A 12,849-nucleotide genomic window follows, 5' to 3' on the forward strand; every position below is an offset into this window, starting at 1 on the left:
AGAACGCTTTGCCCTGTTATGACGCATTCAATAATTTTAGAAAAACAAAGACTTGCGCATGTGTACACATTCTACAACCGAGTGAAATTTACTTTTCATAATGACATGTTGATACTTGCAGTTTCCCAGCTGGTGCAGTTCATTAACATCATGAGCTTGTATTACTTTCAGGGTGCTGTAGCCAACGAGATCGAGACTGAGCAGATAGTCCATGATGCATCAGTAACCTTCCTAGAGCATGGCAAGGTCACATCCTTCACCCAGATGCGTGGCTCCATCCCGCTGTTCTGGTCCCAGGACATAGCCAAGATGGTCCCCAAGCCTCCCATCATGTGTAAGCTGTGTTCCCTGTAACCATGGTAACACATCAGTGATAGATTACCCAGTAGTTGATGACACAAATGCACCATCATCTCCCATCCTGTAGTCTTGTGGTTATCATTCCCGAGAAACTCCAAATCCAATGCTACTACACCAGTTAGTTTGTTGTTTAATGCCGCTCTCAGCAATATTCTAGCCATATGACGGCAGTCTGTGTAAATAATCGAGTCTGGACCAGGAAAATCCAGTGATTGTCATCATGAGCATCAATATACACAATTGGGATACGATGACATGCATCATTCAAGTCAGGGAGCCTGACCACCCGATCCCCTTAGTCGCCTTTTACGACAAGCATGGGTTACTGAAGACCTGTTCTACCCCGGATCTCCCCGGGTCTGCTCCTACACTAAACGAAGTTGAGGTTTCAAATTTTGAATTTGACATGAATGATCTAAAAATCTCTGGATTTGTTCAAAAACAATGTCACTGAATAAAAGCTTGTATCTTGATGTCATTGTTACCTTGGTTACTGAACTGGTTACTCTGTTGTGTTTCTGTGATGTATGAATCAAGTGTTAATGTATTGCTTCTGTGATTATTCCGTCAGTGGACAAGCGTGACCCCTACGCCCACTCCGCCGGCCTCCATTTCAACCAAGTGCTCCTGAGAAACGGGGCCCCTGTCATTGTCCTCAATCTAGTCAAGGTATGTTTTTTTAATATAATCTGTTTCTGAGAAAGTACTCCACCACTTCTTGACTTTTTTAATGATCAGCTTGTCAACACCAGATGGAAGTACAGAGTTAACAATCAACCTTTGTAGGGTGACTAGAGTGACACCTGGCCAGTCAGGTATGGTAACGGTAAAGTCGGAAGTACAGAGTTAATAATCAACCTTTGTAGGGTGACTAGAGTGACACCTGGCCAGTCAGGTATGGTAACGGTAAAGTCGGAAGTACAGAGTTAACAATCAACCTTTGTAGGGTGACTAGAGTGACACCTATCCAGTCAGGTATGGTAACGGTAAAGTCGGAAGTACAGAGTTAACAATCAACCTTTGTAGGGTGACTAGAGTGACACCTGGCCAGTCAGGTATGGTAACGGTAAAGTCGGAAGTACAGAGTTAACAATCAACCTTTGTAGGGTGACTAGAGTGACACCTGGCCAGTCAGGTATGGTAACGGTAAAGTCCTAGCACTGTGGACAGTGGTTGCACTAGTATTTATCCACCAGAGATTTCACCTGTATTAGGTTCGTGATCACAGTTGGGGTTGTCGCTATATGAATTATATATAAATCTCCATTACAAAATTGGGGGCAGTGGGGTAGCCTAGCAGTTAAAGCGTTCACTCATCACGCCAAAGGCCTGGGTTCTATTCAACACATGGGTACAATATTTGAAGCCGTGATATTGCTGGAATGTTGCTAAAAGCAGTGAAAAACCATAGAAAATTATTGTTTGTTGTGGAATGTTGTTTAACAGCCTGTGAACCTTTCTCACCCTGACTGTCAAGTTCCACTTGGAGTAAGACGCTCTTATCACCCTTCTATGTTATATACAAAACCTGTTTTATCAATTTACACTTATTGAAGTGATTTTGGCAGCCATTTTGGATTTTGGGTTCACGATAACCTTTGCTCATTATTGCACATTAAGACACATAGCTTGCTTTCACAGAACAATTTCTTGGGATCCTGACTCTATTTTAGGTTCGTTTTCTGTTTTATTTAGATGAGAGAGAAGAAAAGGCATGAGTCTATCCTGAGCGATGAATTCATAGACACCATAAACTACCTCAACCAGTTCCTGCCCCCTGAACACACGATACAGTACATAGGCTTCGACATGGCCAGGGTCAACAAGAGGTATGTCTGTCACACACGATACAGTACATAGGCTTCGACATGGCCAGGGTCAACAAGAGATATGTCCGTCACACACGATACAGTACATAGGCTTCGACATGGCCAGGGTCAACAAGAGATATGTCCGTCTCACACGATACAGTACATAGGCTTCGACATGGCCAGGGTCAACAAGAGGTACGTCTGTCACACAGGATACAGTACATAGGCTTCCACATGGCCAGGGTCAACAAGAGGTACGTCTGTCACACACGATACAGTACATAGGCTTCGACATGGCCAGGGTCAACAAGAGGTATGTCTGTCACACACGATACAGTACATAGGCTTCGACATGGCCAGGGTCAACAAGAGGTACGTCTGTCACACACGATACAGTACATAGGCTTCGACATGGCCAGGTTCAACAAGAGGTATGTCTGTCACACACGATACAGTACATAGGCTTCGACATGGCCAGGGTCAACAAGAGATATGTCCGTCTCACACGATACAGTACATAGGCTTCGACATGGCCAGGGTCAACAAGAGGTACGTCTGTCACACACGATACAGTACATAGGCTTCGACATGGCCAGGGTCAACAAGAGATATGTCCGTCTCACACGATACAGTACATAGGCTTCGACAGGGCCAGGGTCAACAAGAGATATGTCTGTCACACACGATACAGTACATAGGCTTCGACATGGCCAGGGTCAACAAGAGGTACGTCTGTCACACACGATACAGTACATAGGCTTCGACATGGCCAGGGTCAACAAGAGGTACGTCTGTCACACACGATACAGTACATAGGCTTCGACATGGCCAGGGTCAACAAGAGATATGTCCGTCTCACACGATACAGTACATAGGCTTCCACATGGCCAGGGTCAACAAGAGGTACGTCTGTCACACACGATACAGTACATAGGCTTCGACATGGCCAGGGTCAACAAGAGATATGTCCGTCTCACACGATACAGTACATAGGCTTCGACAGGGCCAGGGTCAACAAGAGATATGTCTGTCACACACGATACAGTACATAGGCTTCGACATGGCCAGGGTCAACAAGAGGTACGTCTGTCACACACGATACAGTACATAGGCTTCGACATGGCCAGGGTCAACAAGAGATATGTCTGTCTCACACAGGATACAGTACATAGGCTTCCACATGGCCAGGGTCAACAAGAGGTATGTCTGTCACACACGATACAGTACATAGGCTTCCACATGGCCAGGGTCAACAAGAGGTATGTCTGTCACACACGATACAGTACATAGGCTTCCACATGGCCAGGGTCAACAAGAGGTATGTCTGTCACACGATACAGTACATAGGCTTCGACATGGCCAGGGTCAACAAGAGGTACGTCTGTCACACACGATACAGTACATAGGCTTCGACATGGCCAGGGTCAACAAGAGGTATGTCTGTCACACATCATACATCAGGCTGCATCGAACAAACCAAGGCATATATACTCTGCATAAAAAGAAACGTAAAAGTGATTTTTAGATGTATATTTTATACCAACAGATGGTAATCGATTGTTCAAAATTTGCACACATCATTCTCATTGACCTAGGTTCCATATGGCACACATGGAACAGTAGAATTTCAAGGTGCAGGTCATCTGTACTCAATAAACTGTATGGCCTCCTTTAGAGTCGAAAACTGACTGGAGTCATCATCCCATGGAAGCAATCAGATCCCGAGTTGTGGCCTGGGGAATGTTCTTCCACTCTTCCTGCAGAGCTTGTGCCAGCTGTTGGAGGTTCTGTGGTTGTTGCTGACATGCTCGTAGTCGTTGATCCAGTGCATCCAATTAATGTTTGATTGGGCTTAAGTCTGGAAACCAGGACCTGGACATTGTGATTCCTCAAAAATGCTGTTACCAGTCTTGCCCTGTGAGGTTGGGTTTTGTCTTGTTTGAAAATGAGGTTCGCTTGTTGCATAATGGGAAGCACTTGTGGCTAAAGAATCTCATCCGTGTAACGTTGTGCCATTAAATTCCCTTGAACTTGCACCAACTCTAATCTACTAGTGTAGCAGCCCAAATCTGTCCCCTTCCTATATGCCTATTCTACCATCCACAAGCATAAAATGTGACTTATCACTTAACCTGTGCTCTAGTACGTGGGCGACTGGATCTGGGAAGGGTCATGTGTTTTCCTGTGTGTCTGGTAACGCTTCCACAGTCAGTGTTGGCCTGTTTATTTTAGAATCTATGGATTTTGTAGCTAACAGTTCCAAAGTAGGGGAGGCTGATCACAAAGGGTGCCGACTATTGATGGGGAGGTTTCAGGGTTTTCTTGGTGATGCTCTGTATTGTCTGTTGTACTGGCTGTTTGGGGTAGTTAGTAGTTAGTGGTTGTACTCTGTGAAAGCTTGTAACATCATTCAGTAACTTGAGCTCCAGTAGTGACACATGGTCCAGGATCTGTTAAGGTCCCGTGTTGTCCCGTGTGTCTGATAACAGTCTTGTAATGGTGCTTGGTGCTACGTGGAAAAACCTGGCTACAGCTGAAGATAATTCTCCTGTTTGTAGTCGGCCGATGGAGTTATTGTGTTGGGCTTCCGTCAGTCATGGCATGTTTTTGCTGTTCACTTGCTGTAAGATTTTGATGGCATCCAAATGAAAACCCAACAGGTTTTTTACCCCAAAACGTGATGTTGCACGTGCATGTCATGTTGTTGGCTTTTGGTGCCAGGCTCTCTCTTGGTTGTGTCTTTTCCACACAAATCAATCCCAATCCCTGCTGAAATGATGAATTGATTCTTGGTATCAATTTTGTATGCATATCAGCAACATTTTTTTACTACTTTTGCGTAACACAATTTTACTACTTTTGCATTTCTCTTTTTGAAGAGTATATGTTCTGTATTGGTTAGATCACGCAAAGATACACCTTGGTTTTTGAGGTTAGGTAGATCTGTAGAAAGATATTGTCTTTAATCTTGTCAGTTGGAGATTTCCTGAAACAAAGATCATTTTGCAGAACCCTACCCATGAAGATCCAGGGTAGAATAGGTCTTCAGCAACCCATGCTTGCCGTAAAAGGCTACTCACGGGATCGTGTGGTCAGGTTCGATTATTTACACACCTTCGTCATATAGCTGGAATATTGCAGAGTGCAGCATTAAACAACAAACAAACAAACAAACAAACAAACAATTTGAAGAACCCATACAGACATGATGATATGCCTATGGAATAAATGGCTTCAGCATCCAAAGTAACCTTCTAACCAACACTTTGTTGATGTTGTTTCAGTTGCTGTTTTGTGGTGAAGCTAGTGTGATGTTGAATAAAATTTACAAACGTTGAAAATATTAAATACATTTGTTCCATCTTGTCAAATGTTTCCACAATTTCATGTAGAATTATTTCTTTAATGAAGTCATCTTTATGATGACAGCTACTTCCATCAGCTGCATCGTGTATCTCGTCTGTATGACATACCAGCGCATCATTAACCATATCAGCAGCATGTTGCCGTGATTGGAGACCTGTGTTGGATCATATGCCTCCCCGTGGGGACCAAGATAAAATCGGTCCCAAGCTTGTCATAAATGATGATAGAATTGGATCTGAATATCAGGCTCAGTGATATGGTTGTTTGTGTGTCATCAGCGTTAGAAATTGTCACTAGTCCTGTAGTCCTTGCCAAACTGTCCAATAGTTAAGGTATCATAAGGACCAGTGAAATTTACCCTTTTTGAGGGTTTTCCTATATGTTATCATTATTAGGACGAGCGGACTAAAAATGGTATGATGGTACAGGATGTTGCTCATGATATCAACCACTGGTTTGTCTAGCCGAGACTTGATTGTTTTAAGGTTGCTGTGATGTAGCTGGGATATTGCTGACTACAGCATTAAACAAGAAGCAAGATGAATACATGATAATGTTTGCACAAGGTAATACAGCCAGCTCCACCACTACGCCTTCATTGTAGGCAACTGGCCTCTCTCCCGTTAATCTCCTTGGCTTCGTCATTCTTTGTACATTAAATTGTACATTGAATGCATTAAAAAGAATAAAAGCTTTTATCTATAAAAAAAGTGTCATATATTCATGTTCTTCCAACTTCTGCCTAGCAACACTTTAAGAAACAAGATATATGCTGCAGTTGACACAGTGTGATGTATCTTGCAGGAAGGACACGGACGTGCTGGTCCGTCTGGCCAAGATAGCCAAGTACTGCATCAAGCAGACGGGCTTCTTCCTCAGCATGCCGCCCGCCCAGGCGCAGGTTGTCCTCAAGGATGAAGAGTAGGTCAACCACTCCGTATGGATGGATGCATGGATCATGGATAGATGGATGATGGATTGATGAATCGTGGATGAATGCATGGATTTATGATGGAAGGATGGATGATGATGGAAGCATGGATGATGGAAGCATGGATGGATGGATGGATGGATGGATGAATGAATGGATGGAAGCATGGATGGATGGAAGCATGGATGATGGATGATGGATGGATGATGGAAGCATGGATGGATGATGGAAGCATGGATGATGGAAGCATGGATGATGGAAGCATGGATGGATGGAAGCATGGATGATGGAAGCATGGATGGATGATGGAAGCATGAATGGATGATGGATGGATGGATGATGGAAGCATGGATGGATGGATGATGGAAGCATGGGTGATGGAAGCATGGATGGATGGATGGAAGCATGGATGGATGAATGGAAGCATGGATGGATCATGGATGGATGGATGATGGAAGCATGGATGGATGATGGAAGCATGGATGGATGATGGAAGCATGGATGATGAATGGAAGCATGAATGGAAGCATGGATGGATGGATGATGGGAGTGCACTTAACATTCAACATGCTGGAGGAATGCTAATAATTTACAAATAATTTCTGTTATTTTTGTTGAAAACATGTCACCAAATGGTTATGTAATATGTTTACATGTTTTTTACGATGTTAAATGCAAACACCCTCAGTGGAGTCATTTGTATAAAGGGGTGAGATCAGGAGGGAGGGTCATGAAAAATGACAACAAAAGTGGTTGGGTCACCAAATCACAACTATGGGTGTGTGTTGGGGGTGGGGAAGGGGTGGGGGGACATGAATAATTAACACTTCTAATTTTGTTTATAAATTTAAAAATTATTTAGGAGTGTTTATTTTTTATGGGGAGGGGGGTGTCATGATTAAATGTTACATGTATTTACTTAGCGTTTGGACACTGTATAAAGGAAAATAATTTTTTTGCATCTTTTGATGTCCTGTTCTCACTGTGAAGCATTTTGTATCAGGGTAGCACCGGCTGTCTGGTAATTTCTCACTCCTGTGGAGTTTCCTCATGTGTAACTGATCTTGATTTATGATGGCTGGAGGAAATGAGTTGAATTAAGTAAAGACATCATCCTACTTTAACTGTCTCAGCCATTACCTCATTCTTTTCCTTGACCTCAGGTTCAAGGGTATTCAAGGTCATCGTACAGCAACTGGTTTACGCCAGACTGGCATAGTTCGGACAAACTGCGTGGACTGCCTTGACAGAACCAACACGGCACAGTTTGCAGTGGGACGGTGTGCGATGGCATATCAAGTAAGTTCATCCATCATGTCAGAGTTTTCTCCCTGTCACATGTGGACACATTTAGTCTGCCAACAACTTGTTTTTGTGAGAGACACGTAAACATGCTCTTGTCCCCTTATACAGTCTAACCAGTTACTCGAAAGTTCCACATAGAACCCTCACACATAGAACATTACAGAAGTTTCGGTAACATACTATCACCATCCACGGTATACCAGACCAGATGTTTACACACCACACTAGTATCTAAATATGGTAAGTTCCTGACGACTGATCACTGTCCAAACACAATGCAATAAGCGTCTATTGAATCTCAACAGAAGCAATGTAACACAGTTACAATCATTGTCAAACAATATAATACACTGCCATATGACAAACTTACCTGAGCTTCACAGTGTGGGTAGCGCTATTAATCAGTAAGAGTAGACGGATGTTAGGGAGGACACCCATTCACAATGACAGATAACAATAGGACTTGTTTCCCTTTCAGCTGTATGCCCTGAATGTGATAGACAAGCCCCACTTGGAGTTTGACACCGACTGTCTGAGGTGGGTCCATGTCCTGGTTGTTTAGCTGTTTTACATAACAAGTGATATCCATTATACTACCCATCATTATGAGAATAATTAGTTACAAACTTACTATTGCAATGTGCTAGAACCCAACAATCAAATTTTCCACATACAGCTGGTTAGGATTGGTCCAAACGACCTGTGACTGTTGTTAGAGGCACTCAGTTGTTGTAACTGTTGTGTAATGGATGCCATGTTGCTGATGTGTAATGGCCTCCATGTTACTGTTGTGTAATGGCCGCCATGTTGCTGATGTGTGTCTGCAGGATGCTGGAGGACCTGTACGAGGATCACGGGGACACAATGGCGTTGCAGTATGGTGGCTCACAGCTCGTCCACCGCATCAAGGGTTACCGCAAGATCTCACCATGGACATCTCACTCCAGGGACATCATGCAGACGCTGTCTCGTTACTATAGCAACGCCTTCTCAGGTGAGTGTGGAAAATATTCTATGTATGCCTTTTGGTAATGATGCATTAGAAGAATGAGCTCAGCATTTCACTCAGCTCTGCTTCCTAAATAGACTCTTGTTAAGACAGCCATGGAAGGGAGACATCAATCTGTGCTGATCTGGTTAGTCCATCTCACTGAAGTGGCTTGAACTTTATATCCCACTAGAACTTCAGCAGGTTCAGCAGAACAAGCCAGAACCCCAATCCACAATATGATGTTCACAGTAAGACGATTAACTCCCATACTTGAGCATAGAACAGTCCTAGCACTAAGATCATTTCACTGGATGAGACACAGGCTCAAAGCACAGGCATTCGTATTGTTGCTACTAATATAGGTGCTGTCACCACAGAGCAACGACATTAGCGCCTGTGGGTTAAAGACTCTTTGAGCACTCAGTACCAGAACAGGTGCTAAGCACTTCGAGTTTGGATACGAGCTGACTACTATGGCGGTTGGGTGTGTGTGAATGTCCTCACTATGTGGAATGTTGCTAGTGTTGACAACCACGTTTATTTTACAGGCTACTGTGATGACTGCAGCATAAAACTAATCTTTAGCTCACTTTGAGTCACAGAGATCTTTTGTCATGAGGAAGATAATGATACTAATTAGGGTTGTTACGATTCACTGATGCCTACGATTTCATCAATATTTATACTTGAAACGTCAGTTTGTAAGATCGCAATAGGCTATAAATAGAACAGCTACTAATAGAGTTACCTCCCATAATGGCACAAGTAGCAGACCGCCATCTATAAGCATGGCAGAACACAAGGATGTGGAAGCTTAGGGCGTGCTGACTAACTGTTACATTTAATAACCATTCCTTCATTTGAAACTGTTTTCTTGTGGTTTTCTTTGTTAAAGTCTTTGGGATAACTATAAATAAATGTATGAAGAAAGAGGTTTTAGAGCTTTATTTCAGTGATTTCATCATTTCTTACGACTTCATGTGGTATATCGTGTTACCGTCAGTATCATCATTCCGTATAGTGATACAAAAGATATAGCAAGATACCATGTGGTACTCAGCTCTGATGCTAAGAAAATGTGTAGTGTTTTGTTCATTTGTTCTTATTATGTTTAGTATGACATGCCTCTAGTGTTATACATGGTGTATGCTCATGTTGATGTCTTCCTATGCTGACATCTGCTCATGTTGATGTCTTCCCATGTTGACATCTGCTCATGTTGATGCCTGCCCATGCTGACGTCTGTTCATGTTGACGTCTGCTCATGTTGATGTCTTCCCATGTTGACATCTGCTCATGTTGGCGTCTGCTCATGCTGACGTCTGCCCATGCTGACGTCTGCTCATGTTGACGTCTGCTCATGTTGACGTCTGCTCATGTTGACGTCTGCTCATGTTGATGTCTGCTCATGTTGATGTCTGCTCATGTTGATGTCTTCTCATGTTGACGTCTGCTCATGTTGATGTCTGCTCATGTTGACGTCTGCTCATGTTGATGTCTTCCCATGTTGACATCTGCTCATGTTGGCGTCTGCTCATGCTGACATCTGCCCATGCTGATGTCTGCTCATGTTGACGTCTGCTCATGTTGATGTCTGCTCATGTTGATGTCTGCTCATGTTGACATCTGCTCATGTTGATGTCTGCTCATGTTGATGTCTTCTCATGTTGACGTCTGCTCATGTTGATGTCTGCTCATGTTGATGTCTGCTCATGTTGATGTCTGCTCATGTTGACGTCTGCTCATGTTGATGTCTTCCCATGTTGACATCTGCTCATGTTGTTGTCTGCTCATGCTGACGTTTGCCCATGTTGACGTCTGCTCATGTTGACGTCTGCTCATGTTGATGTCTGCTCATGTTGATGTCTGCTCATGTTGATGTCTGCTCATGTTGATGTCTGCTCATGTTGAGCTCATGTTGATGTCTGCTCATGTTGATGTCTGCTCATGTTGATGTCTGCTCATGTTGAGCTCATGTTGATGTCTGCTCATGTTGACGTCTGCTCATGTTGATGTCTTCTCATGTTGACGTCTGCTCATGTTGATGCCCATGTTGATGTCTGCTCATGTTGATGCCCATGTTGACGTCTGCCCATGTTGATGTCTGCCCATGTTGATGTCTTCCCATGTTGACATCTGCTCATGTTGACGTCTGCTCATGTTAATGTCTGCTCATGTTGACGTCTGCTCGTGTTGATGCTCATGTTGATGTCTGCTCATGTTGATGTCTGCTGATGGTGACGTCTGCTCATGTTGATGTCTGCTCGTGTTGATGCTCATGTTGATGTCTGCTCATGTTGATGTCTGCCCATGTTGATGTCTTCCCATGTTGACATCTGCTCATGTTGACGTCTGCTCATGTTAATGTCTGCTCATGTTGACGTCTGCTCATGTTGATGTCTGCTCGTGTTGATGCTCATGTTGATGTCTGCTCATGTTGATGTCTGCTCATGTTGTCGTCTGCTCATGTTGATGTCTGCTCGTGTTGATGCTCATGTTGATGTCTGCTCATGTTGATGTCTGCTCATGTTGATGTCTGCCCATGTTGATGTCTGCCCATGTTGATGTCTTCCCATGTTGACATCTGCTCATGTTGATGTCTGCTCATGTTGGCGTCTGCTGATGTTGACGTCTGCCCATGTTGACGTCTGCTCATGTTGACGTCTGCTCATGTTGACGTCTGCTCATGTTGATGTCTTCTCACGTTGACGTCTGCTCATGTTAATGCCCATGTTGATGTCTGCTCATGTTGACGTCTGCTCATGTTGATGTCTGCTCATGTTGATGCCCATGTTGACGTCTGCCCATGTTGACGTCTGCCCATGTTGATGTCTTCCCATGTTGACATCTGCTCATGTTGACGTCTGCTCATGTTAATGTCTGCTCATGTTGACGTCTGCTCGTGTTGATGCTCATGTTGATGTCTGCTCATGTTGATGTCTGCTCATGTTGACGTCTGCTCATGTTGATGTCTGCTCGTGTTGATGCTCATGTTGATGTCTGCTCATGTTGATGTCTGCTCATGTTGACGTCTGCTCATGTTGACGTCTGCTCGTGTTGATGCTCATGTTGATGTCTGCTCATGTTGATGTCTGCTCATGTTGATGTCTGCCCATGTTGATGTCTGCCCATGTTGATGTCTTCCCATGTTGACATCTGCTCATGTTGATGTCTGCTCATGTTGGCGTCTGCTGATGTTGACGTCTGCCCATGTTGACGTCTGCTCATGTTGACGTCTGCTCATGTTGACGTCTGCTCATGTTGATGTCTTCTCACGTTGACGTCTGCTCATGTTAATGCCCATGTTGATGTCTGCTCATGTTGACGTCTGCTCACGTTGATGTCTGCACATGTTGATGTCTTCTCACGTTGACGTCTGCTCATGTTGATGCCCATGTTGATGTCTGCTCATGTTCACGTCTGCTCATGTTGATGTCTGCTAATGTTGACATCTGCTCATGTTGACGTCTGCTCATGTTGATGTCTGCTCATGTTGATGTCTGCTCATGTTCACGTCTGCTCATGTTCACGTCTGCTCATGTTGATGTCTGCTCATGTTGATGTCTTCTCACGTTGACGTCTGCTCATGTTAATGCCCATGTTGATGTCTGCTCATGTTGACGTCTGCTCATGTTGATGTCTGCTCATGTTGATGCCCATGTTGACGTCTGCCCATGTTGACGTCTGCCCATGTTGATGTCTTCCCATGTTGACATCTGCTCATGTTGACGTCTGCTCATGTTAATGTCTGCTCATGTTGACGTCTGCTCGTGTTGATGCTCATGTTGATGTCTGCTCATGTTGATGTCTGCTCATGTTGACGTCTGCTCATGTTGATGTCTGCTCGTGTTGATGCTCATGTTGATGTCTGCTCATGTTGATGTCTGCTCATGTTGACGTCTGCTCGTGTTGATGCTCATGTTGATGTCTGCTCATGTTGATGTCTGCTCATGTTGATGTCTGCCCATGTTGATGTCTGCCCATGTTGATGTCTTCCCATGTTGACATCTGCTCATGTTGATGTCTGCTCATGTTGGCGTCTGCTGATGTTGACGTCTGCCCATGTTGACGTCTGCTCATGTTGA

At 44.0% G+C, this 12,849-nt stretch overlaps 1 protein-coding gene across 2 annotated transcripts in view; it reads left to right on the forward strand.

Annotated features, from left to right (window-relative positions):
* Positions 1–12,849, forward strand: part of LOC124117657 (polyphosphoinositide phosphatase-like) — a 40,223-nt gene that overhangs the window by 14,873 nt on the left and 12,501 nt on the right. For both annotated transcript variants that reach the window (XM_046479642.2, XM_046479643.2), the window contains exons 9-15: positions 172–334; positions 932–1,029; positions 2,056–2,189; positions 6,342–6,458; positions 7,632–7,767; positions 8,252–8,310; positions 8,601–8,767. In XM_046479642.2, the coding sequence (XP_046335598.2) occupies positions 172–334; positions 932–1,029; positions 2,056–2,189; positions 6,342–6,458; positions 7,632–7,767; positions 8,252–8,310; positions 8,601–8,767 (874 nt within the window). The remainder of the gene's footprint in view (positions 1–171; positions 335–931; positions 1,030–2,055; positions 2,190–6,341; positions 6,459–7,631; positions 7,768–8,251; positions 8,311–8,600; positions 8,768–12,849) is intronic.

This window comes from Haliotis rufescens, unplaced genomic scaffold, assembly GCF_023055435.1.
Source record: "Haliotis rufescens isolate VD_foot unplaced genomic scaffold, xgHalRufe1.0.p SCAF_48, whole genome shotgun sequence".
Lineage (NCBI taxonomy): Eukaryota > Metazoa > Mollusca > Gastropoda > Lepetellida > Haliotidae > Haliotis > Haliotis rufescens.